At 42.5% G+C, this 27,888-nt stretch overlaps 1 protein-coding gene across 1 annotated transcript in view; it reads right to left on the bottom strand.

The window, feature by feature from the left end:
- RP1 (RP1 axonemal microtubule associated) overlaps nucleotides 1-27,888 on the bottom strand; it is a 2,616,437-nt gene that overhangs the window by 978,887 nt on the left and 1,609,662 nt on the right. The window contains exon 44 of the mRNA XM_086965756.1: nucleotides 25,564-25,650. Coding sequence (XP_086821882.1) covers nucleotides 25,564-25,650 — 87 coding nt within the window. The remainder of the gene's footprint in view (nucleotides 1-25,563; nucleotides 25,651-27,888) is intronic.

The raw sequence follows: 27,888 nt of genomic DNA, 5'->3' as shown, positions 1-27,888 counted from the left end.
CTGGAAATATACTGAATTTATACATCAAAATTTCCACATTGAGGTGGAAATGCATTTGTTTTTGGTGCTAAAAGTAAGCAATTTCCCCCAAAGGAAACCTTTAGAAAAGAGAAGTTGAAGAAGGTTGTGTCATCCTATTTTTACCCACCTGCAGCACAATATTTTTCATGCTAAAAACTAAAACGTACGTCAAAGTAAAATATGTAAAATGTCTACATTTTTGGGAATGGTCCTGCAGAAAACAGTCCTAAACTTCTAGCTGCCTGGTAGTAAACAATACACATTACTAGGTCCACGGCAAAATGTGCATTTTCAATTGGTCCTCCCCATTTCTATGTAGAAGCTTTGAGACCACATGACCTTCTGGCCTCCACAGAAGCGGGGAAGAAATGACATAGACAGTACACAGTCAGTAGAAAAGCCTCGTTGAAGGTGGCCATCTGGTTTTCTTTCAGGGAGCCACCACTTTCTTAGTTTCCAAGACCTTCTTCACTCTCCAGCCACTGGAATGAATTTCCACACGGGGCAAGCAGGCTTCACTAGCTCGGCCGGGACAGGCCCAGAGAGTCTATTCCTGAGGGCCAGGAGCAGGCAATCTCCCATCTATTCCTTTTGGCACGCCCAGAGGCAAGAGTATTAAAAAAGACAGAGGTTTAAGAGTTTGGCTGATACGGCACATCCTTAAAAAAAACTGTGGATGTTTCATCCACCCTATTAGGGTGTATTTATGGTTGTACACCTTAAATCGGACCGATGGGACATTCACCAATTTGATGGATGTCCCGCAATCCCCAAATCCTAAATATCCCACCAAGACTATGTACCTTCTAGTGCCAGGAAAATAGGCATCCGCCCTTCAAGCAGCCAAGACCTTTTGCTCCTTAGGGTTCAGGCAGCTCTTTCTTGAGGATGAGTCATCCAAACAGTTAAAGTGGCAACGTCCTATGAGTGAATCAATGCAATGTACGTAGTATGTCTTCGGCAGGTCTTAATGAATATATTCTTTCTTTTTTCCCCACTTCTGCGGTGTGTTTGATTATTCCATGCATTCACTACCTTTTCAACGTAAAAATATTTTCATGCCGGTTCAACTGAGCCTAGGTTCCGAGAACATGCTTGCAATTATTATCAAGGCAAGGAAAGATATCAGAAATTCATTAACAACTCTGATTTTGCCCTTGTTTAAAAACTGTTGCCTAGTGAATTCTGATTACTTACAATTCCTTTAAAAAAATCTTCCTGCCACCTAAATTAATGCCATAAAAACTGTGATCGCTAATTGAAGTGGTGAAGATAGAATATCCATTGGGAGGTATTCTCATTACTATCTGAGCAGGCCGAGACATCAATCATGTCACTGGTATGTATCTATCTACTCAGCCAGCTGCTGTTAAAATAAAAAGCTTTCTCATCATTTGCACAGCTGTTGGAAGGCAGCTTGCTTTAGTACTAATTAGAGATGTACTCCTCAGCAATGGATGAATATGTTGTGTGACAAACACGCCAAGCCAATTCTAGAACAACACTCAATACAGGAGCATGATAAGGAGGAGCTGCACTCCTGTTGGGAGAGCTGTTAATTATGCTATAGGGTAGCTGCAGGGAGTCCTCGAGAGGACTCCTACTTGAAGGTTATTTCACCTAAGTGAGAGTATTTTCTTATATTCTCACACATTCAAGAATTTTCATAGTATTCATTTGGACGATCTTACGCCACATGGCGATACCATAAACCCACACCCTAGGTGGGAGAGGAGAATAATGGCAACCATTCAAGCATGTTTTCAGTTTCTAAAACAACTGGTACTTGACCTGGATGCTAGGTAAAATCCTCTATATTGGTTTTTAGCATGGGAATTCAACCCATTTTATCTCAAATATTCATTGAGCAATACTTTAGACAGCTGTAAAATATTTGTTTTTTTTATTGTTTATACATTTTAAATGGTAAAATGCTGAATGTTACGGCCCTTTCCAAAAAATGTTACATTTTGTGCAAAGAAAATACCAGCTTCACTAGGAAAATACTGGTCAGGTGGCAAACACAGCTGAAGCTGCATCTTCTCTGCAACAAGGGATACCTGGCTGAAATAAAGCAAGATCCAATGGCAGGAGTTGAATGTTGAAGTCTTCTTTATTGAGAAAGAAACAACACCCACAGGAAAATGCCGCCGCTCGACTCCAGGACTCCGGGCAACTGACTAGCGTTGCCCAGAGTGCTAGAACCGAACGGAGCCATAGAACGGCAACACAAAAGGAAACAAGAAGCAATCCCTCGTGCTGGGTGCAGCACGAGAATAGGCATATACTACAACTTCTCCCTCTTCACAACATTTCAAAGCAAGGAAAGAAAAGAAAGCAAAAGCATATGAACTGTGACATCAAAAGTATTTCGAACTGAAACATGAAAATAAATTTCAACTTAAAACATAATCATTAAACCTGACAGGTAACTTCCTACATCGAACAGATGGGGCAGAAGCTTGATGTAAAACCTTCCCACCAACCTCAGAATCAACGGATGAGGGAGAGGAACACATCAATGAAGCGGATGCATCTGAAAAGGAAGAGGAATCCGTTAATGATGCAGATGCATCTGACAAGGGACTGGATGAGGATGAGTCAGTAGAAAATGGAAGATCTAACCAAAAAGACCAGTCACACTGATCAAATTGTTCTTTGGTCAAACTCAGTAAGGAGCGAGCCTGTGAATTGGACAAGTGAACTAAAGCTCTCTTGTTCCACCATCCTCTGCTGCCAAGTAAAGCAGAAGCCTTACTGACAGCAGTTACCTGAACTGGGGTAGAGAATTTAGAGAGACCTTTAGCAACTTTTCTTGGGTTTTTGATGAGAACCCAATCACCAATTTTTAAGACAATAGAACTGAAACATTTACCTGAATCATGTCTGCTCTTCATGAGAAACTGTTTTTGTGAGACTTTTTCAGATAAAGAAACATCAGAAGGTTGAAGGGTCTCAACGTTTTTCTCAGATAACCATTTAGGACACAATTTGGTGTGGACACTCCTATTTCTTAATAAAGAAAAGGGAGACATGCCAGTTGTACAATGAGGAGAAATGTTGTATGACCAAAATTTCTCTTCAACAAAATTCCTTACATCATTGTGGGAGGAAATAGCAGTTTGAACAGCATCTTTGAGAAGTCTATTAGCCCGTTCAACCAAACCGTTTGAAGTGGGCGAGTAAAGTGCGACTTTGAAATGAACAACATCGTGTTCCAGTAAAAATGAGTTACATTTTTCGGATATGAAATGGGAACCATTATCGGTAACTACAACAGAAGGACAACCTTCAATGATGAACAGATTCCGCAAAAATTTGATGGCGTTGGCAGAGGAGGGAGAGTCACAAAACATGTGTTACAACCATTTTGAATGATAGTCAATTAGAAGAATGACATATTTCATGTCATGGGGAAGGACATCGAATGGGCCAGAAAAATCCAACCCGACCTTTTCCCAACGTTTAACCGGAAAAGGAACAGGATGGAGGGGCGTACTAATGAGTTTCCATTTCTTATCCGAGAGTAAACATTCACTACAAGAATCAATGTAAAACTTTACCTGGGACTCAATAGAAGGCCACCAATAATGGGATTTGATAAGTTGAGATGTTTTTGTTATGCCTAGATGCCCTTGATGTGCAAATTTAATGATATCGGGTCTGACATCAGAAGGAGGAACAAAAACATCATGCCTCATTATTAAATTGTTGACAAGAGAGAGTTCAGAAGAAATCATGGAAAAGGCTTTCAGCTCATTAGACAATTTCCTATTCTCAGGCCAGCCCTTGGAAATGTATTGTGCAACCAATTTTAAATTGTGATCATTCTCATAGGCTTTGGACCAAGATTCTTCCGTAATGTAATGGCACAATTTGGTGGCGTCAAGAGTGGCGACTACACACTCAACGTCACCAATTTCTTGAAAATCAGATGCATCATTGAGTGACATGCGAGATAAACAGTCAGCACGAAAATTTTTACCACCTGAAATGTGCTTAATATTGAAGTGAAACTCATGTAATTTAGACAAGAGCCTGACAAGTCTTGAAGAGGCTTTACCTAGGCCATCCCCGTTGAGAAGTTGAGTGAGTGGCTTGTGATCGGTAAATAAATCAAATTCTCGTCCCCAAATGTAGTTTTTGAACTTTTCAATGGCCCAAACGCAAGCCAAGGACTCTTGTTCAATAGTGCTATAGTGGGTTTCGGAATCCTTAAGTCTCCTAGAAGAAAAAGCAACTGTGTGTTCTCTACCAGAAACCCACTGACCTAAGATGGCACCTAAACCAGTCAAACTGGCGTCAACCATAATGAAACATTTGGCAGAATCTTGAAAGGGATGCAATGCGGGAGCACCAACAATCATGTTCTTGATGTGGGTAAAAGAGGCATCGATCTCTTCAGACCAAGAAAATTTAGAGCCTTTGCGAAGCAAAGAACGAAGGGGTTCAACAATTTGTGCATAGCCTTTTACAAAACGGGCATAATACTCTGCTAAACCCAAAAAGGAGCGGAGGGCGTCCTTGTCCTTGGGAGGGGTGGCATGAGTGATAGCCTCAATGAGAGAGGACTTGGGTTTTATGCCTTCAGGAGTTAAGGTATGACCTAAGTATTCCAAGGATTGAGAGCCAAATTTGCATTTGTCAGCTCTGACAGTCATGCCAGCTTCAATGAGCTTGCTCAAAACAGAAGATAGATGAGACAAATGGGAATTCCAATCAGGTGAAAAAACCAAAATGTCATCCTGATAGGCCTGCACCCCGGGAATAGACTCAAAAAGATGATCCATTATTTTTTGGAAAACACTAGCTGCACTAGCAAGTCCAAATGGAAGTTTCAAATATTTGAAAACACCAAATGGGGTCACAAAAGTGGTGAGATCTTGAGAAGGCTCAGTGAGGGGTACCTGATGGTATGCCGAACGCAAATCGATTAGAGAAAAATATTTTGCACCACCTAGGTTGGCGAGTAGGTCGTGAATTTTGGGAAGGGGATCGCAATCAACCAAAATATTTTTGTTTAACGTGCGGAGATCGGCACATAGCCTAACCTCACCATTCTTTTTGCGAACAATAACAATGGGCGAAACCCATTCGGAAGAGTCTGAAGGTGCAATGATACCATCCTTTTTAAGAGAAGTGAGCACAGATTTAAGCTCATCCCTGGCACTAATAGGGACAGGGCGAACTTTATGAACAATGGGTTGAGCAGAAGCTTTCAGCTTAATTTCATGTCGAAAGCCTTTGACAGTACCTGGTTGGTTGGAAAAAACATTAGGGAATTTGTCCAAGATTTGTTTAATGTCTGACTCATGATCATTAATGAGGAGACAATCAGGAACAAAAGGTGGAACAGGAGAATAACCCTCAGGAGGATCACCCACTCTAATGGGATCATCCGAACCAGGAACTAGGAAGATACCCATTTTGGCGAGATCTTGCCAGCCAACTATATTGCGACCCTTAATCGCAACATAAATCTTTGTAATAATAGATCTGCCAAAACACTCTAGCCTATAGTTAAAATAGCCAAGCATAATAATATCAGATTCGCCAAATGCCTTTGGACTGAGGTCAGATTCGAACAAAGAAATGGAATTGTTCCATTTTTCATGAAAGAATACATCATTGAGAATGGTTATCGGAGATCCAGAATCTGCCATTACTGTAACTTCAATGTTCCCAAACAGTGCAGAGCAGTATGGACCTTTGACTAATTTAGAAGTATCGATGAAATTGCAATGGATAGATACAACCATGTCTTGGAATTCATCAATGCAATCATCCAAATCAGGACATACAATATTATTAACAGAAGGTCTGGACGTCTTTTTGACAGATCTGCACATACCCTGGAAATGTCCCAATTTTTTACATAAAACACACCTTTTTCCTGAAGCAGGACAAGAGGGATTATTGCCAATATGGGATTTAGAACCCCACCTGTAACAATAAGGGTTAGGTTCTTTTTGCAATTGTCTAAAAGACTTATTAGTGCTAACTAAATTAACAGAACTAGAATTATCAAATGAAGAAGTATGAACAGAAGTATGAGGTTGATCTTTCTGAAGAGCATTGGATGTAGTAATGGATCTTTCAATGCTCTTGGCAATGTCAATAGTTTCTTGAAGTGTAGGTTTCTTGCAGCTCAACAGGCGTTGTTGAATCTTTTTAGAGAAACAAGCGAAAACGAATTGATCTCGGATGTAAATGTCGGGATTAGATTCAAATTCGCAAGTGGACGCCAAGATTCTCAACTGAGCAATGTACTCTTCAATGGATTCATCTTCTCGTCTTCTTTTAAAGAAGTTATGTCTCTCGAGCATTTCATTAGGTTCTTCACCATAATGTCTTGCAAGGCGAGATAAAGCTTCCTTATACTCGTCCCAATTATCACCTGCATCACCAGAGGGAGGAGAAGACCTTGGAAGATTTTCAAAGACATGCTGTGCAGCAACTCCCAAGCAACCATATAAAATAGCGACTTTTCTCTCAGGAGTGAACTTAACTGCATCAATTGCTAGAATATGGTTGGCAAAAGCTCTAACCCACTGACGCCAAGGGATAGTAGGTTTCCCAGGAAGTTGAAGAAAAGGTGGGGGTTGAGCAAATTGTTGAGAAGAAGCCATTTAAAATGAGATGTTTCACAGTTATGGTTGACAAAAAAAATAATTAAAACAATGACAAGTGCGCAAGAAATGAAATGCATAAATTAAAGCTTATAACGTTAATTGAGATGCAGGCAGAGGTGTGCCTGTCACCGAAAGAACACACACTTGAAATAACAAATAAATAAATAAATAAATTTTGTCATGTAATAAATGTAGCAAAAGATTGTGAAAATACCAGTATTTGAATCCTCAGAATGACGAAGAAATGTCAGTAAAACGAAGCGGAGGTCGCGCTTCAGCGTTAAGTTCCAGTAAACTGACTCCGTGTGAAGATTTATCGCGCAGCGTATAGCTGTAACTAGGCAACCAGCTAAGATGGCTGCCGTGCGTGAGGGTGTTGACGAGGAGACGTGGTGAGGTAAAGAGCTGCAGCGTCGAGTGCACGTTAGGAGGTGATGATGTGCAAGGGTTGATGACGCGCAGGGAATGCTGCGTACTCACGGGCTGGAGCTCGAGACAAACCGTCACCGTCACCGTCAATGAAGCGAGTTGCGACAGAATCCAGGAAAACAGGCAGAAAGCAGACTACCGAAGGCTTGAAGTGCAGGTAGATCAACAGGGTTTGAAGAGGTTTGATGGGTGATGAAGCGCCTGATGGGAGCTGAGAGGGCGAGCAGAGAAGGGTCGGCCGAGTATCTCCTGGTGGGTGTTCGGTAGGTTCAGGACCCGCTCTTCGCCAAATGAAATAAAGCAAGATCCAATGGCAGGAGTTGAATGTTGAAGTCTTCTTTATTGAGAAAGAAACAACACCCACAGGAAAATGCCGCCGCTCGACTCCAGGACTCCGGGCAACTGACTAGCGTTGCCCAGAGTGCTAGAACCGAACGGAGCCATAGAACGGCAACACAAAAGGAAACAAGAAGCAATCCCTCGTGCTGGGTGCAGCACGAGAATAGGCATATACTACACTGGCCCGGAAAAAACTGAAACATCAGGAAAACCAGGACTCAGAAGAGCAAAGTCCATCAGTAACCCCTGGACCAATTGTTAGGAGAACCAGTGCAGAGAGCACCAGGACCTGGAGGACAAGCGTAAGGAGGATCAAAAAAATTGATAGGACCAGGATTCTTGGGTCCAGGGCAATGGGGTCAAGAGCCAGGGTAAGGAGGATTATGAGGACCAGGGCCTTCCAGGACCAAAGTCAGGCATATCAAGCAAGTTGGAAATAAAAGAACAGGATAAAGAAGATTATGACAGAAAGAACTAGGACCAGTAGGACCAAGAAGGCCTCGAAAAGCAGGGACAGAAAACACTAGATGGGACCAGTACAAGGGGACTATGAGCAACAAGAGTACCATGGCTGTTGGTGCCAGTACCTTAAAGACTTCAAGGACGTGTCGCAGGAGGACCAGGAAACACGTGGACAACACCAAGGGGACTAGGAAAGCTAGAATCAGGAGGACAGGGGATCACTGACTGAATATCAACGGAGAAAATATCGACCTGCAGAAATATCGCGCTGGAATATCGAAGGCAAGAATATCGACATCTTATCTACAACATGGTAAGTAAAAAAATATTGAAACCAAAATATCAATGTTAAAAATAACTTAATTAAAAATATTGGGTTTTTTGTAATAAACATAAAAGTGTAAAGTAAAGTAAATAATACTTATACATCAAATAAACATAGTTAAAAATATTTAATAATGTTTAAAATTAATAAATAATACATATACAATAATATAACATTAATTAGGCATATACATAAAATATATAATATATACTTACTTAGGGCCCGATTCCGATTCGGGGAAAATGCCCTCCGAATAGCTGTAGGGAGCTTTTTTCCGGTACAATTCGTATGGAGAACCGTACCCGTACGTACGACCTAGTACAATGTGTACCCAAAGCAGTTCTCGGTACAAATCGTACCGAAGACCGTACAACACACTGATCCGTACGAATCACATTCGGAATGCGCAGTACGCGATGTCCGTACGGATCGTAGCTGTATTTTCCGACCCAGCAGGCATGAATTGTATCGACAACACTACGTACAACTCTTTTTCTACGGGAGCTTAAAACATCCGTAAAAGCATATTTCGCCTAAAAATGCATATGAAACGGACCCCCTCCCGGGGTACGGTGCGTACACCCCATGATTGCAGGAGTAGGGTGCGCCGGGGTACGGTGCATACACCCCTGGATTTCAGGGGTTCGGTGCGTATATCCCCGTGCGTACCCCCCATGAATTTTAGCGTACGGCACATAGGGTTACGGTTCGTACCCCCCAAGGCCGTAGGTGTACGGTGCATACACCCCGTGAGTACACCCCTTGTGTTTAGGGGTACGGTGCATATGTGAATGTGTGGCTCTCCATATGAATTGCCTATACACGACGTGTTCCGTACGAATCGCATACTCATTCCCCGGTCCGGATCGTACTTGGCGGGTCGTACGGCATGTTTACGAATCGTACGGTTAACTGTGAGTGTCTAATTTGTATGGATTTGGCCTTGTATTTCGTACGGTTCACACGGATTCGGACGTATTTCTATCCTACGATCGTACTATGCGATAAGGATGGATTTGTATGAACCGTACGGAAACGGCTTCGAATATGAATCGTCGTACGGATTTGTTTCCCGAATCGGAATCGGACCCTTAATAATGAGTTTTAATAATTATTTTAATAACTTTTAAATTATTAAAACATATTAGAATTTACAAATACATCTACACACATAAAACAATAACATAAATAAAAAGTAAATAATTATATTTAATAAATTAAAAAAATTAAGTAATGAAGAGGCTCAGAGGCCGGGCCTCTGAGCCTCTTCATTACTTAAATGGTGCGCTGGCCCTGCCGGGCCTCTGATGCTCTCCTCTTTATATTAAATGGTGTGGGTGGGTGCGTGCGGGACGCAGTTGTCTCTGCAACACGTCTGTGCAGTCTTCAGGTGGGGCAGGGGCTGGTGGCCAATGCCCTGATTGAATTTGTCATGCGCATTGTGGAGCGTGCACAATTAAAAGTGCATGTGAGACTTGGGTGGCACATCGATCCCAAGAACCAGCCACGCTAAGCCAGAGACTGAGAAGGACCGTCCTACATCTGTCACTGGCCTTTAAGCAATAATTTAAATTATTACTAGCCCCTGCCTGCAGAGCATGTCTAGCCTTGCCTTGCCTGCCAGTGCCTCTTCTGCAGGCTGCACGGCCCACTCGCGCTTACCTCTGAAGCTGCAAGCCAGGCTCAGCCCTCAGGTCAGGTGAGTCACCACTTGCTTGTGCGTGTGTGCTGTGCTAAAATACTCTGCCAGTTCAGCTGTGTCTCACAATGGTAGCTGCTATCCCATCTGTCTTCCAATGTGCCCGTGCCAGCTGTACTAAATGTGCTAGCGAGAGCCTGAATACCCTTTATTCTAGCACTTTCAAACTTGCTGTGGTTTAAAGTGCCGGCGCCGTCTCACCAGAACTTTCCTCCTTCCATGCCGGTCCAGTCAATCAAACTGTAATACTGTGCTGTTCCTCACAGATGTGCATGGACGACTCTGTGCTGGGTTGTTTATTCCTTAATGTCTCATCGTATGCCTTAATATTCTAGCACCGCTCAAATTGTAATGCAGTTCTGTGCCAGAATCACATTAATGCTTCACTCTCATGTTATCTGATCCTTCATATTTCAGTGACTGTAATGCAGTGCTATAAACTTGAATTAATGGCTCAGTGTCATGCCATCTGCACCTTAGACTGTCATTGTGTAATGCAGAGCTATACCAACTGTGTTAATGACTGGGTGCCATGTCATCTGCGCTTTAATATTTCATGACGTCATGCAACGCTATAAATATGGATTAAGAGATCAGTATCACGTCATCTGCGCCTTAATAAATGTTTTGTTGTTGCTTAGCAACTAGGTTGCATGCTAACACAGATGCAACCTAGTTGAGAGAATGTTTTGGGTCAATTGTAGATTCTGGTTCTATGTATGCTCTCGAGCAGATCGTTGCGATGTGGATGAGAAGCAGGTAGCATCCACCACTGCTCCTCAGTAATAAAGCTATTTAATTCACTATTTGAGTCGTTTCTTCACTGGCGATGAGGGACCTTGCTGAGGAGCTGTAAACCTATGTGTGCAGGATATACTCTACAATTGTTTTGCATCGAATCGACATTTGATTTCGAGCTGTGCGGTTTACCTCAACATCTGGCTGATTTCGATCTGTGGCGGTCTACATCTTGGTATCGGTTCTGCCCAATGTTGGACGTATGTATTCCGGTTCCGGTTTGGGCAGATCATGGTCTGGATCTAGGCAGCATTTTGACTAATTGTAAGCCTGTTTGATGCATTGTGTAGGATGCATCTTTCAATCCCGGGTCAGCATTCCACGGCTTACCTGACTTCATCGCCGTGTTCGGAGTAGGTCGCAGCACGTAGCGCATATCACGTCTTCCGCTTGAGTCACGGTCAGTGGAATTGACGTCATTGCGCCCATTACGCTGCTTGAAACGTGAGTCCGCCATTTTTGAGGTTGTCGTTGCCTAGTTACCTCGTACGGAGCAACTTTACTTTACCAATCCTCCCATTTGATTCCTTCATCATTGTCGGTTGTTTGTTTTGGAGGAATTTATTTTTTCATCTCGCTCCACCGCATAACTAGGTATTTAATTAGACAATCCTAGTTACAATTTTTTGCATAATTTTTGTACTGCACAATATGTTATCTACACCTTGTTGAACTGCACAATACTTGGATTTGAACCATACCTTGCATATCTATATTCATTGAACTACAACATTTGCGCACTGCACAATATGTTACCTTTTTGAACTGCACAGTATTTCAATTCTTGGATCTGGAACTATACTTGTGTCATCTATTTTTATTTATTTTGGGAATTGTCTCACATTAATAATATGACTTCTGAAGGTTCAAATGCTGTTTCTGTCACCACTCCTAATTTCAGCATTTCATCTCCTCAACCTTTTTGGTCTGCTGGTACGGAACCTCCCCTCAAGTGGTCAGAGTGGAAAGCCTATTTTGTGAACTACATTAATGCAGTTGATGAAGCAAAAAATGTGGCCCGAATAAAAGAGAAGATTACTTTTACATGCTCTTGGTCCTATGGGTCTCAAGGCATTCCATCAAATAACTTATACTGTAACCTCAGGGGATTTTAACATATTTGAAGTTGCTTTATCACAGTTAGACAACTATTTTAAGCCTAAAGTTTGTATCGGAGTCACTGGATTTCAATTTTTTAAGAGGAAACTAGCCAAAACTGAGACCATTGATAATTATGTTTCTGAATTGAAAAAAATTAGCCATTGATTGTAAATTTGGGGTCTTACATGATGATCTGATCAGAGATCAGGTCATTATGCACACCTCCAATCCTGTAATACAGGATAGATTGTGGGTGAATGGTGATGCTCCATTGGATGATGTACTTGCCATTGTAAGAAAGGCAGAAATTTCAGGTCGATGTGCTACAGCTTTAAAGAAGGATAGCCCAGAAACTGCGTTGGTAGGTAAAATTAATGTATCTAATGACCATAGTAAAAGTACTTTCAGGTTCAGAGAGAAATTCCCAGTTACTAAGGAGCGTGCCAGATGCCATATGTATGGGAGTTTGGATCATCTCGTCCACAGTAAGAGTTGTCTAGCTATTAAGCAAAAATGTTCAAATTGTGCTTTGATGGGTCACTTTTCGAAAGTGTGTAAGAGGAAAAATTCAAAAGTCAAATTTGTAGTTGATAGGAATGACTCTACTGATGTCTTGGAAAACTCAATTACTGATAATGATATTATTTCTCATGATGGCTTATCCACGAATTTCAGAAGCAACATGATGCTAAACATTGATTGTGTAGCTTGCACCAACAAACCATTTTGTAACATGATTATTGGGGGCGTGAATGTGGATATCATTGCTGATTCCGGCTCTCCATACACCATTATTGAGGAAAAACTATGGAAAAGTAAGTTTGTTGACAAGGTTGGTGAACATCTATTGGAACCGGACGTCCATCCTGAAGGCTATGTGGGTGAAAAAATTGATCTCATTGGCTATAGATGGTTCCTATTTTAGTTTAAAGGCAGACGCAGTCGTGGGAAACAGTACATGGCAAGGAATGGTCGACCTGTTTTAGGTTGGCTGGACCAGAAGTTATTACATATCATATCAAATCCCAACAGTAAAGAACAAGTCCTTATTGTTGATGAAGACATGTTGGGTGAAGACATGAGGAAAAGATTTCCCTCAGTTTTCAGTAATAGGTTTGGTAACTTGCAGGGTTTTGGACACCAGATGCGTCTTAAAAAGAATGCCATTCCTAAAGTACACCATTGTCACAATCTACCCATTATGGCCAAAGATGATGTAACCAAGGAACTGGAGAAACTGTTTTCAGCTAAAGTGATAGAGCCAATTGAGGCTTCAGAGTGGATTTCTCCAGTCGTAATCGCCAAGCGCTCTAATGGTAAAATAAGACTGTGTGTTGATCTTCGCCATCTTAATGACAATATCGTAATCAATAGGTTTCCTCTTCCTAAAATTACCGAGATGGTTAGTTGCCTCAAGGGAGCTAAATGGTTTTCCACAATTGACCTCTTGTCTGCCTATCATCGGGTTTCACTATCACAAGACTCCAAACACCTCACTTCATTCATTACCCCTTTAGGATGTTATCACTTTGCACGTATGCCCTTCGGCCTTGCTTCTGCCGCAGCTGTTTTTCAGCGTTTAATGTTTCATTTGTTTAACAAACTGGAAGGGGTAGAATTCTTCCAAGATGATATCTTGATACACAGAAAAATCTAAGAAAGAACATGATGCCATGCTTGTTAAAGTTTTGTGCATTTTAGAAAACAGAGGACTCACTATAGAATTTTCAAATGTAAAATTGCTAATGACAGTGTAACCTATTTGGGTTATCTTATAGATTGCAATGTTGTTAGACCAAAGTCTTCTTTGGTTTCTTCTATTGAGGATGCACCAACTCCCACAAGTAAGGACGATGTCAGGTCATTTTTAGGCATGGTGGAGTTTTGCGATAAGTATGTTCCCAATTTTGCTGATAAATGCTTTAACATTCGTCAACTTCTCAATTTTTTGTAGCTTTTGTATGGCCTAGTGAGTGTGAAAAAGATTTTAAGATTATTAAATCTGCCATTGCTGGTGCCATCAGCCTCAGTAGTTTTGATCCTGGTGCTGAAAGCATCGTGACTACTGATGCTAGTAATAAGGGCTTGGGGGCAGTGTTCTCACAGTTGGGTCAAGATGGTAAGGAACACATTATCGCATTTGCTCTCTCCTTGTGAAGAAAAATACCCGATCATTGAGAGAGAGGCAGTGGCATGTGCCTGGGGTCTTAATCATTTCAAGTCTTTCACGTGGGGTAAAGTATGTAATGTAAGGTGTGATCACAAACCGCTAGTTAAAATTTTAACTAGCGATAGTTCATCCAATATTTCTTCACGACTTGCAAGGATCTCTATGTGCATGCAAAATATTGCCTATAAAATTGTTTACACCCCTGGCCGGGATAATTTTGTCGCTGACTTCCAGTCCAGAATGCCTGTTATGTTGGAGAAGTGCGAGGATGACAAGTGGAAAGATTTTCAGGTAGCCTTGGTCCATGATATTAGTAGGGCGGATATCAATAAAGTAGAATGGGAAACTGAATTTAAGAATGATGAAGTTCTAAGTAAGGTTTTGACCTTTCTGTTAAATGGTTGGCATCGTAAAGGACAGTCTTCTTGATACCATTAAACCTTTTTGGGAAATTAGGTCTGAACTTACCTTTTCTGATGGATTTTTATTGAGAGAAGAGAGAGTTATACCTCCTGTAAGCTTCCGATCTGATATTATTGAATTATGTCATGAGGGACATTCTGGCATTACTAGAACAAAGTCTGTTCTTAAGAAGTTATTTTGGTGGCCTGGTCTGGACATTGAAACTGGAAGGGTGGTCAGGAAGTGTATAGCTTGTGGTTCTTCTGATAAGTCTTTGAAAATCTGTAGACCACCTATGTGTGATACTCTAGTTGCTAAGGAAACTTGGGATAATGTGGCCATTGACATTATGGGGCCAATTAGAGATCAATGTAGTGACTCTCAAAAGTATATTATCGTACTTATGGATGTTTTCTCCCGTTGGCCTGCAGTCAAAGTGGTGGATAAGGCTGATACCGTTGCTATTCTTGAGTTCTTGGATGATATTTTTTCTTCTGAAGGTATTCCGGTGACTTTAATTAGTGACATTGGCATACAATTTGTTTCCACTAAAGCTAAGAACTATTTTGCAAAATTAGGGATAATTCACAGAACCACCTCATTATATAATCCCAGTGGGAATGGTATGGTTGAGAGGTTCACCCGTGTGTTGAAAGGGATTATTTAAATTGCTTCTAGTGGTTCCCTTGATTGGATCTCACAAATTGGGAAGTCTGTTGGGGCTTATCGTGTGACTGCTACTGCGGCCACAGGGGTACCTCCTTTTATTGTTATGCGTGGTCGCAAATCCAGGTCAAAATGTAATACTGCTTGGTTATGTTCTTCTGATGTTGTCAATTGGTCAAAAGAAGAAGTTTGGAACAGAATGCAACGTGTTCATGGGAAAAGTAAGGATTATTTTAATGCTAAACCTTCCACCAAACCAGTAACGGCGGAGGTTGGTGACTGGGTTAGGGTAAAAAAAACATGTTTTGTTTGCAAGGGAGAAAGTGCCTTTTTTGATGCTGAGAAAATTGTTGTAGTTTTACAGAATGTTGTTAGGTTGAGAAATGGGGAAGTGTGGAACTTAAAAAGAATTGCCATGGATCATTCTCTTCATCAAAAAAGAGCCAATGATGGTTCAAAGTTTTCTGAATGGCTGGAAGATGATGTGGAAGGGACTTCTTCCCCTACTGCCTTTTCTCTTCCTAGAGATAATGTAACTGCTGATTCGTTTATTGTTGAGGAGGGAGAGGGGGCAGTTCTGCGGAATGGTGCTCATTCAGATACTCATTCATCTTCTGTTGAGAATGAGTTGAGTGATGTTTCTCTCAATCATAAACCTTCATGTATCAAAAAGCCTCCTGTTTGGCTTAAAGATTATGTAATGAATAATAGATAGTTTAATAGTTTTTTTTTCTTTTCTTCCCTCTCTTTTGTAAGTTTCCTTTCTTTTTATTAATTGTTATTAATTTCCTTTTTGTTATTGTACAGAGGGGGAAGTGTTGTGTTGTTGCTTAGAAACTAGGTTGCATGCTAACACAGATGTAACCTAGTTGAGAGATTGTTTTGGGTGAATTGTAGATTCTGGTTCTATGTATGCCCTCGGGCAGATCGTTGCGAGGTGGATGAGAAGCAGGTTAGCATCCACCACTGCTCCTCAGGAATAAAGCTACTTAATTCACTATTTGAGTTGTTTCTCCAATATACCATTGACTGTCATGGATTAATGCAACGCAATACCGTATGTGTGTTTATGACTCAGTGCCCTGTCATCTGCGCCTTAATATTTCACTGACCTCATTCAGCACTATAAAGATGCATTAATGGCTCAGTGTCATGTGCGCCTCAATATTGCATTGGCTGTCATGTTGCGATGCAGCGCTATACCATCTCGTCCTTAATGCCGCACTGCCTTGTCATCTATACCTTAATATGCTAGTGTCTGTCATAGTGTAATGTTGAACAGAAATGTCATTTATGCCTCAATGTCCCAGTCACTGCCATGGTTACCTTTATCATGAGCAGGTGTGCTCTATTGCCTCAGTGACTTGAAGTCTATGAATTATCATTGCACTTACTCTCAAGCTGTTGTAATTTAAGGTGAAAGTGCCCCTCCAAGAGTTGTTTCTTGAACCTGTGTCATTCCAGATGGGCGCTAAATTATTAATGCCAGTGCACCTGAGCTTGGTCTCTGACGTCTCAGCTATTCCTGGCTCAGTGCCCATGTAGCAGCCTGTCTGTTGTAGCATCTGCCCTGTAATGCACCAGTGCCGTCCAGATTTGCCCAGGTCCCCTTCAGGCGCCACCCCTGCTTGTGTGTGCCAATGCCAGCCTCCATGTGCTATCATACCCAGCACCATGTCATCTATCCATGCTAGCGCCTACACCCCCCTGAGCATTCGTTGCGCTCTATATATAATATCAATATCAATTTAAAGTGCCAGCGCCACTCCACGCGTGCTCTTACTCCCCCATATACGTCTAGAGCGCAGTGTCTGCCTCACCTGTGCGTTATAGTGTTATTAAAGCAGTGGTAATTTGATTAATGTTGTGCCATCTACTGGTTTAAATAAGTGCGGTGCCAGCTTGGTCAGTGCATGCCCATCACAAAATTAATTAGTTCATTCAGTCCAACAAATGCTCCCTATATTTTTAGAGGGTAGTAAAACACATCACTTTATTGTTCTGCAATGGCTTGATATAAAACACCGCAGAAGAGCCAGCGCGCTCTGCTCATAGTGAAGCGAGCTTCACCAGGACTCTGTGTAATGCAATACACATCCTGTGTAAAGCTTTCCTTGTTCAGAAATGCCTCACCCAGCCTCTTTCGTTTGGCTTTGCTGTGTGTGTTGACATCGCCGAACACGACGGAAAAATAAAATGCCGTTTCTTAGGGTGACCACGTGGCTTGAATGCAAATGCAGGACACAACTGTAAAAAATCCATGACAAAGTGTCAAAATTCAGGATAAAAATTCTGGACAAAAAGGTCATTTTTTCAGATTCATCCGAGGTGCAGCCATACCCCACTACTTTATCAATTCATTTATTTGCAATGTTTTATATTCCACGATTTACTATTTTTCTGCACTGTGCTGTATGGCGTTACCTCTAGGTATTCTACATTCGGATGGTGCATAGTGTCCTCGTTCTTCAGTAAATTGATGCCCTTGAGCACGCTGTCAAGAGCATCACCCTCTACCCAAATCTACCCAATCTTTCCTAGAGAGAAATCAAAAGAAACATTTTGATTATGTTTCTAAAGATTTACATACCCACGGCAAACAGTTTGCGAAACATTAAGGTTCTTGTGTACAGGGGATGTGTGGGGAGGGGGCCCTCCGGCACTGGCAAGTCCCTGACCTGAGACCTCCGAACTGGGTCCGGAGCATGGGGGGCCCCCTCTATTTTCGTTACGCCACTGCACCATCTCAGCTATACTGTGCCAAGATCTTCACTATTTACTCCACCACTGACAAAATAGCAGAGATTGTGTGCTATACAGCTGTCATGAAGGGAAATAGAAAAACTTAACTTCTGCCTGGCCACAACGTAATAAGCTACACTTTGGCAGTATTTCACAATTTACCACATAAATAGTGAAGTTCTTCTGTCTTTGCATCACTATATCTCTGCTATTTTCCCATCGGCTACTTACACAATTCAGATGCTGTGTTTACCTACCTGCCAGATAAAAAGGAGATGTTTCTCGGGTAAACATGTGGCTGCTGGCTAAGAAATACAGGATTCTTTTACTTACTTGGCTGTTGGTTGAATATCGCAGAATGTCTGATTTTTACTGAGCTCCTAGCTCACTAGCACATTCTATCGGCTATTCGTCTATGGGACAACAAGTCAAACCAAAAACAGAGATTCTGTACTTTCTGTACTTCTTAGCTAGTAGTCGGGTGCATAGCAGAAATTCTAAGTCTGGACTGGAGGCAAGGATTATGCATACTTTCTTCATTCATTTTCTTCAGCAGCTTCAGTTAAAATAACAAGCTACATTCCCCATGATGAAGAGGGAAAACAGACAATACAGTTCAACCAAACAGCATTCTGCATCCTTATGCAAAGGCATTCCTTCCTATTCTCCTCTTTCTTCGCTGCTCCAGTAGCAGATAAGTACCGTGTCTCCTTCTCCTCATTAAACTGTTTTTATGAAGGGTTCTGACTGTGGTAAAATGCTTTCTTATGTAGTAACTGCTCGTACGCTGTAATTTTCTTATCTTTTCAGGTACAGGTAACCGTGGAATCGACTTGCCAAAGTCCCTGCAGCTAAGGTGTTTCGCGGGGCATGTGCTTAGGAGCAGCAGTCCTCCGACCATAAGGGGAGACTATACAGTTTCGCGGCCTGCTTTTTCCTTATGGGGAACTCATGCTCTTAGTGGAAGCCCCACATCAGAAAAAAACAACAGTCCGCACGTCTCGATTCCAGCCCGCCTAATGAGTGCAAGAGAAAATCCTTAAAGGGCCCAGCCCCAGAAGATTCGAGTGTGACGTCCCTTCGGGGTCTGTATTATTCAAAATGCCTTAATAATGCCAGTATTTGTAAAGCACACAGCTACCTCCGAAGTGGTGTCCCGGCGCTGGGGGCCCTCGGAAAGATTAAGTGAGCTATTACCCAGAGTCACTTGGTGCTGGGCTAACCTGCCGCCGGTACTGGGGATCGAAATGTGAACACCGCTGTCCGGAGTCAAGCACCCTGGCCGCTGCACCATAACTCCTCCACAAGTGGGTCAGTACCTGAATTACTTAGGGGGGGCAGCTCCAGACAATTAACTGAGGTATTGCACAAGGCGACGCCCCCTCCCCTTACAAGGCTAGTCCATTGAAATTCAGTCGGAACCTCTGACCTCAACACTGTTTACCCTACCAGGTTTGGTAAACTAGCGCTACTAGTTCTTTATACACTGGCCAGTGGCTTTTTAAATAGGTATTTAGGACTCACAATGTATGAATAGAAAACTGAAAAGTTTGTGGAGGAGGAAGAAGTGGTAGAATATTTCCCTTTGGGACACTCACTTTGCAGAAACTGTGGATGCCTCAGTACAGAAGGCTGCATTAAGTGTCTTAGCACCCTTGTAGAAGAAAACTCTAGAATGGGTGAGTGCTTGCCTAAACTCTTCCCCCGAGGGAAGACACCCCAAGACCTGCGTCACCAGAACCTTCAAGGCAACACAAACCTACCAAGAGCACCAGAGACTCTTCCTCAGATGATGCCTTTGATCGCCTCAAAAAGGCTTTCCTGGCTCAGGGGTATTGGGAGTCTGGGCCTCCTTTCTGGTAATGCTGACTCCTATGTGGGTGACACTTCACCCCCCAGTCTGACCCCGCTGCTTCCTCCCCTACCTCAAATGGGGACAAGGATCCAGGGAGCCTAAGTCAGACTTTTAGCCTTGCCCTCTGACCACAGCACACAGGCAGACCCCATATTGGCCAACATGGACGACCTCAATGATATCTACCACCCTAAGTCAACTGAATGGGTCCCGGTTACATGTCAAGATGTCACGAAGCCACTTGACGAGTAGGTCCGCAACAGGCTAAGAGCTAAATGCCCTCACCCTACTCTTGAGGAGAAAGTTTCTCATATCCAGAATTCAACACAAAAATGGTCCCCTTTCTGGCAAAATATATCAAGGATCCTAAGAAGGGCATAGACTGCTCCTGGCGGTCATGCAAGGATAAGCTTCCAGACATTGCAAGCCCTTTGACCAAGATACTATACTTGGCGAGGAGGCCAGTCAGGCTCCCTCATCTCCTAGAAACCATTTCCAGCTGGGCGGAGAGAGCCATCATATTTCTAGAAATGCCAAGTGTGCCCTCTCTATGGAGAGGTGCAGGTTTCTTCTTATTAAGGTTGACCCCAAAATAGGGGACCTAGGTTTCAACAAGGTGGAGCCTGTGCTGCTCATACGGCTTTTCAGAGACTACTTTGTAAAAGAGCTGGAGAAGTTTGTCTCCACTTTTATATCACTCAACAAAGCACAGACTTCAAATAAAAAAGTGTTTGCCACTAAGGTTGTCCCCAGGCCTGGCCAAGGTATGGGGCACTCAACTGGCTTCTCCTACAATAACACCTCTCAATGAGGGCAGTGTGCATGATGAAGATTCTACCAGGACCAGTCTAATAGTCTTGAACTTCTTTCCCTCCAGAGGCGCAGGAAAAGGCTACTTCACAGGGTCAATCCACAAAGAGGAGCCCATGCCAGTACCTGTACAGGTGAGCATGATAGTCACACACCAGGTGGAAGTGGGTAGGTGACTAGCCAAATGCTTTTACAACTGGGCTTTTTTGACCTAGGATGCATGGGTGCTTTAAACAGTAGAGGGTTCCACTTAGAGCTCCATGGGACTCCCATGCAGGACTCATTTCCTTGCCAGTTGGTCTTCTCAGGTGCACAGGCTGAATGGATAGATCAGGAGGTCTCAAATCTATTAACAAAAAGAGTAATTGTCTGGTCAGCCCTTGGTATCAAAGGGTTCCTCAGCAACATCTTCTTTGTGAAGAAGAAGGACAAGGGCTTCTGACAAGTGACAACCCTGGACAGGAGTTCAAAGAGTGGCTGGGGTATTGTCATTTCAAGATGGAGGGTCTTTCTGAAAGACATATTGTGTCCAGAAAACTGGCCAGTTAAGCTTCATTTAAAGGATGCATACCTCACTATTCCAATTGTCTGGCCAAATTACTGTTTCCTTCATTTCCTCTGGTGCCACCAAATCTACGAGTTCTTGACATTACCCTTCAGCCTGCCATCAGCCCCTTGGTGCTTCATAAAAGTGATGAAATCAGTGATTGAATTTCTCTGAATGCAGGGCGTTCAATTAACCGTCTATCTGGATGATGTATCAATCCCAAGAAAGGCTGACGAATCATCTAAGGACAGAAATCGCACTACTGGCGGGTTTGAGGTTAGTAATCAACTACAAGAAGTCAGAAGTCTCTTCCTCTCAGATACTTCAATTCCTTGGATTCGTGAACGACTCAGTCCAGACCTCCCTCAGCCATCTCACTCAGAAGCTGTCCAACATCCGCCAGGAATTGAGAAGAATTCTGGCCAGACTGAAGTGGTCCCTACACCAGAGAGTAAGCATAATATGGCTTCTATCCTCTTTCATACAGATGACCTTTCCAGACCCACTCCACTACAAGGTTCTTCAACTCCTTAAATCATCCCATCTCAGTTGGGGTCTCACGTATTTGAACTAGTACCAGAGGTCAAGTCGAAGGTCAGTTGGTGGCTATCACACATGGAGTTGTGGAGCTAAAGGACGATCTTTGGTTCCAAACCCGACATCACCATTGAATCGGATGTCCCCAAGCTAGGCTGGGATGCCAGGTGTGGGTAATCCTCTACAGGAGGAAGCTGGTCAGAGCAAGAGTGATGCATGCGCAACAATTGTATGGAAGTTTTGGCTGGCTCTTTTGCAATCAGATGCTGGACCAGAGCTAGAGCCAAGTACTGCGTTCTCTTTCACACTGACAATATCTCGGAGGCCAGATTAGTCAAACCTGGGCAGTTCAAGGTCCAAGGTCCTTACATCAATAGTGCAGGCCTTTTGGCAGTACTCCTATTCAAACCAAATCTCTGTTGTGGCAAAATACCTTTCAGGCTCTGCCAATTTGGTGGCAGACTGGAAGTCTGATAGATTGGATTATCTGCGTCCCTATACTGCCTTTGGGGTCCATTTTCAATTGACTATTTTGCCTTCAGACAGGACCACCAACTACCGAAATACTTCAGTTGGAGAACGCACCAAGCACCCACACAATTAGCCTTTCAAATATGTCTTAAGCCAGCCATTGCAAGGCCTGTGTGTGCAGTTTACTGCCACTACTACTTGGAATTTAAAGCCACTTGCCAACCCTTAAACTTCCCTTTTATTAAACTCAATTCACCCCCAAGGAAGGCCCATGGTAGCTCTAAGGGGAGGGTGCGGTGTAAGAAAAGGCAGGACAAGTACTTTTATGTTGTGCATGACCTGGTAGTGACAAACAGTTATATTTGGTTTTCACTATTGTGAAGCTATTGTGAAGCTTGCTCCTCTCATAGGTTAACACTGGGGATTCCTTAATACACCTTTAAGCTGCAATTCCTGATAAGAAATGAGTACCTGCACTATGTTCCATATCTTTGTAGTGGTAATGATAAATCCTCTTTACTGGTAAAGTTGGATTTAACATTACTATTTTAGAAATGCTACTTTTTAAAAGTGGCCATTTCTCTGCTCTTACTGCTCTGTGTCTTGCAGCCTGTCTCCAATACACATCTGGGTTGGGTGACAGCTCCACTTTTTGCATTCACTCCAGACAGCCACAAACCCAGGAAGGCTAGGTATGTCTCAGTAACCATCTACATACATATGCATTCCGAGGGTCCTTCCAGAAGAATGGACTGACACTTACACTTCAATAGGTAGTTACCTGAACCCTCACAAAGGACTTATTACCCCCCTGACAGACCGGAGGAAGGGTGATGTCGATCTCATGCTGCCCACAGGTAGGTAAACGTGGGAGATGGGATCCCACCCAGGGGGTTTCAACCAGTGCCTGGGAAGGGCACAAAGCAGCACCAACATTCAACCCACAGTGGCTATGGGGAGGTCAGGTACAAGATGCAAATACAGCATTGGGCGCCCAATGCTAGTCAAGTTTTCTGCTTCCAGGCTGCAGGCTCGGGCCAACAGGCCTGGTGAAAGAAACCAACAGCTGGGCAGGTAGGTTGGAGGGCTCGGGATGTAGGTTCGTCTCAGGTCCTCTTCTCCAGTTTGCGGGGCAGCCAGCTACAGGGGTGCCTTTTGAGGTCAGATTTCACCTTACGGGCCTCTTGCGGTGGAGTTGCCTCCATGCAGAGGCTACAGGCAACGTCGGGCAGTCCTGGAGGGATCCACCCACGGTGGACTCGGACCCTGGAGGGCTGGGGGACCTCGCTGGGACTGGTGGGCCACTTGGACTCTAGCTGTAGGCGACAGGTGAAGTGGTGGTTTCAGGCATCGAGTTTCTTTGTCTCCAGCAGGCTCAGAGACTTGCTCTGGAATTTCTTCTGAACAGAGCTGCTGTTTGCAGGAGAGCCGGTCTTTGTTGAAGGCAGTCAGTCCTCCCAGGCGTTCTGGAGGTCGCTGCCTGCAGGACAAGGTGACTTTTGCCCCGGGATCTCTGGAAACTGCAGATGGACCGGTAGGGCTGGGGCCGAGTCAGTAATTCTCTACTGTCTTCTCTGCTGTGCGATGTCTTCCATCCTTCGTCTTCATATGTTGCAGGAATCTAGCATCCTGTGTTCAGAGATGCCCCCTAAATAGAGGGCGTTTTAGAGGTCTTGAGGGAGTAGCCATTGGGCTGCCTACCTTAGGGTGGCTTCACCCTTGATGTACTCACCCCATGTGGGGGAGTGAGCATATTCCCTAACCATGACTGGGGGAAGCCTTCCGTCAGCAAGATGGTGGGCACTGAGGAGTGGGATTCACCTTGCCTCCCCAACCTGAGAGTGGGGTTGGCAGAGGTGGGCACACTTCCCGGGCTTGCTAACGTTTCCCGTCTGTCTTCTACCCAAAATTAGGGGGAAAAGACAGGAAGGGGGGCACCTGCTAGCTGGAGGGAGGGGCAAGGGGTGCAGTGTAAAGGCAGCTAGTCCTTTGCAGCTGATCAGCCCATCCTGACCAGGGGGAGGTGTTAGGACCTCCGCCCGGGAAAGGCTTTGTTTCTAGACCCAGAGAGCAAGAGCTCTTCCTTCAGGGGCCTAGAAACCTGTCTAGTGGAGGCAGGCTGGTGTTTACCAGTCTGGGAACCCACCAGAGGCTGGTTTGGTTTAGTTGTCTCCTCTAGAAGGGACCCCCGAGTGCAAGGGTTAGTAAATCTGACATTGGAATCAGTGCAGGTTTATTATTCCGAGATATTTGTATACCAAACATCCCAGGATTTAGTAAAGCCATTATGGTGCTCTGAAACTCGTAATTACAAGTTGCCAGACCATATACTCTTATATGGCTTTACTGCACTTATAATATCTAAGAATGGACTTAGAAATTATAGGAGCCTATCTGCTCATACCCATAGGTCCTCATATGAGGTATAGTGCACCATGCCTTAAGGGTGACTTACCTATGTCTCATGCAGTGACTGGTAGGCATGGCACACAGGGACTTATGGTAGGCCAGAGTTATGCCAATTGTGGAAAACAATGGTACAATTTAGGGGAGGAACAGCGGTACTGGGGCCTGGTTAGCAGGAACCTAGTACACACTTAGTCAAAGTTGCATCAAGTATTATTCAAAAAGCGGGGGTTACCGCAACAAAATACAAGCTTCATACATGGACCACAGGGAAAGTTTTATGTTGGTCCTGTCAAAAACAACCTGGTACTTTATTACAAATGTTATTTAAATCCTGATGTTTACCAATTCTGGAAGATTTTATTGGTTAAATATTCACAAATATAATATTCATTACACCTAACTTTTAATTGTATGTTTCTTTGTTCTATTGCATTAGCTAAATCTTCATAGTGTAAAAATACTAAACTGCTAGAGCTTCTTCTTGCCATAGCGTTATACATATTACAACTTTCAGGAAAGATAGTCCTATATATTTCTGTGACAATCACAGGACAGATGTCATTTCAGATCAATATATGCAAAATAAGATTCAAGTAGATTCGTTATAGTTATCTTTTACCACTTATTTATCCAATTCTATTCCTTAAACTATTCTATTTCCTTTTCCTTATTTATTTTCCTTTTAAAATCAGGTTCTTTCTTTTACATTAATGGACTCTGTTGTATTATATAATTTCTTTATTGATTGCGGAAATAGTATTTAACTATGCTATCTGCTCCCAATTTGTTTTTATGTCCTAACTTTTGTTTGAGTGTATTACTCTTTCATGAACCTCGATAAAATCTTATTAAAAAAAAACAAAAAAAAACACCAATTGCATGCATTGACAAATTTGAGTTTGGAGGGTACAAATGTCAAGACGGCATGGAGTGACACCGAAAGGGTGGCATGATATATTGTAATCCGTTGTGCTCCTTAAATTCAATGATTTTGCATTAAAGATTTAACAGGAGAACATTTGGAAGGCGTTTCAAATGCTCTGCGATTATTCAGGGTTACATGCAATGATTAATACTGAACATTTTAATGATAACAGTAAATACCATTATTCTGCTGTCCTTGCTTCTGTTTTTGGAAAGTACTTTACCTTCTGTAGCTTCAATCCTCTTTTCAAATGGGAATCCAGCAGTACAAACGATGCCTTTGTTATCTCTCCAATACCTTGTGCATGCAACTGTGAAACGATAAAAAAGAAAAGAGAACGAAAAAAAGCAAACATAAATTCCAATTCGTTTTTCTAAAGATACAAGTTCACTAAACACGGTTAACAACATAATAGGGCATCTCCAAATCGTTACGTGTCACTGAAGTTCAGAAGGCATTTGATTGTATGCCCAAACTTGTCATTCATTTCCTCTCCAATCTCATGGTCTTACCTTCTATAGTGAGGAACACACATTTCACAACTCACACTTCGGCTGTTGTGAACACAGAGCCCATCCACCAGTAATTGGGTTGCCTCAGCCACCAAAACATAGGGGGGTAGATGTAGGGAAATCATTTTTACCGATTCTAAAATACCGAATTTTACCGATTCGGTATTTTAGAATCGGTAAATGTGATGTAGGTAAAAATTCAGTATTTTTTACTAGGTATTGATTCCTATGGGCCTTGAAGCCCATAGGAATCAATAGCAAATACCGATTCGGTAATTACCAAATCGGTAAAAATACCGAATTTGCTCGGGGGACAGGGTGTCACTTTGACACCCTGTTATACCCCTGTTTCTGGCTCGTGTGCCATGTGACACACATACATGTCCTTAGGGCATGTATGTGTGCCACATGGCACAGGTGTACATGCACAGATGTGCATGTACACAGGAATTCGTTACTTACCATGCAATAGTATTACATGGTAAATAACGAATTCTAAAGGCCCTGTAGCACTGTTTAAAGTGCTACCTACATAAGAAAATACAGATTCCGTCATTTTACCGATCGGTAATTTTACAGAATCTGTAAAATTTACTGAATCTGTAATTTTACCGAATCACCGATTCGGTAAAATTACCGAATCTGTATGTTTTTCAAAGCCCTACATACCAATGTCCAAATACCGGTCGGAAACGGCGGAAAATCTGTATTTTCGGCCGTTTCTGACCGGTATTTGGACACCAACATCTGGCCCAGGGTGTTGTAGACGTTGTGCTTAGCTTCTATTTGACTAAGGATTCCACAGAATACAGACCCTTGGCTAACTGAACCCCTGAGAAGCAACTCAACACTCCTCAGATGATTATTTTATTATGATAATTATATTTGTCTAGAGTTGGAATTTAAGCTGTAGCAGCGCAATGGGTAAAAACCTGGGATGACAGCTACACCATTCAGACAACTTGTGTGGTTTATTTGATGTAAGCACCATATTGTAAACATAATAATATGTATAAATGAAGCTCACATAGCATCCATCTGAGTTAACCATTCTAATGTCCCTCTCCAGCAGGCTATGACCTAAGGACATCCTTACCCTGTTGTAGATGCAAGAACCATTTTTGCTGACATGTTCCTCTGGTGCTACACTTCATCTTCATCATCATGATCTCCCCATGAAAATTGTTCACACCACTTCCATGTAAAGCATCTATAGGGTGTGGAATTGCATGTTTGTTGCCCCCAAATGCCAATCAGACGCGAAATTGCCACCCAAAACCTTTGCTTATCATTACTCCTTTTATGTAAAAATGCATTGCTTTTTTGTTACATGAAATATGAATCCTAATAATGAATCAATTGCATAACAACCCTTCAAAGAAATATACCTAAAAGAGAACACTGCAAAACTATTAAAACAACAGTAATGGTCTATGATAATAAAATGTAAGAGATTGACTATTCAGGTATTGATCATTATGTAAAGCAATACCTATAGACAACACGACAAGAGACAGCAAAACAAATAATTATTAACCATCCAGGTAGAGAGAAACAATCTGCAAATCTTAATAACAAGGTTCATATAAATGGTGCAAGATTTCCTTCTAGATTTCTTCTTCATTTAATTTCTCAAAATCTATAAACTGGGGCTGACAGGTGGAACATCTGACTTAAATTGTGGTCAAGAAACAATTGTTTCTTGGCCAGAATTAGCATCTTATTATAAAGTTTTTTTTACTACTAATGGGGCTGATAATACGAGTTCAGACTCCATCATGAGAGATGGAAAGAGTATCAACTTTAGAAATGGGGCAAAACACTGCTACTCTCAATGATGGCATTTAGGTCTGTTTAATTGAGATGGCTTGAGTTTAGTCATGGCAAAACACACAAGATGATGGATAGAATGTTGCATATTGGCAAAACATTCACCCCCAGTCACAGATCTGGGTTTAATCCATAGTTATTTGGCTCACCAGTTCAGACATGGCCATATGCAAATCAGTCTTGACCATGTGCCTCAAGGGAACAGT

The sequence above is a fragment of the Lissotriton vulgaris genome, chromosome 4_1 (genome assembly GCF_964263255.1).
Source record: "Lissotriton vulgaris chromosome 4_1, aLisVul1.2, whole genome shotgun sequence".
NCBI lineage: Eukaryota > Metazoa > Chordata > Amphibia > Caudata > Salamandridae > Lissotriton > Lissotriton vulgaris.
Note: the sequence above shows the minus strand (reverse complement) of the source record. Positions and strands in the feature narration are given on the sequence as shown.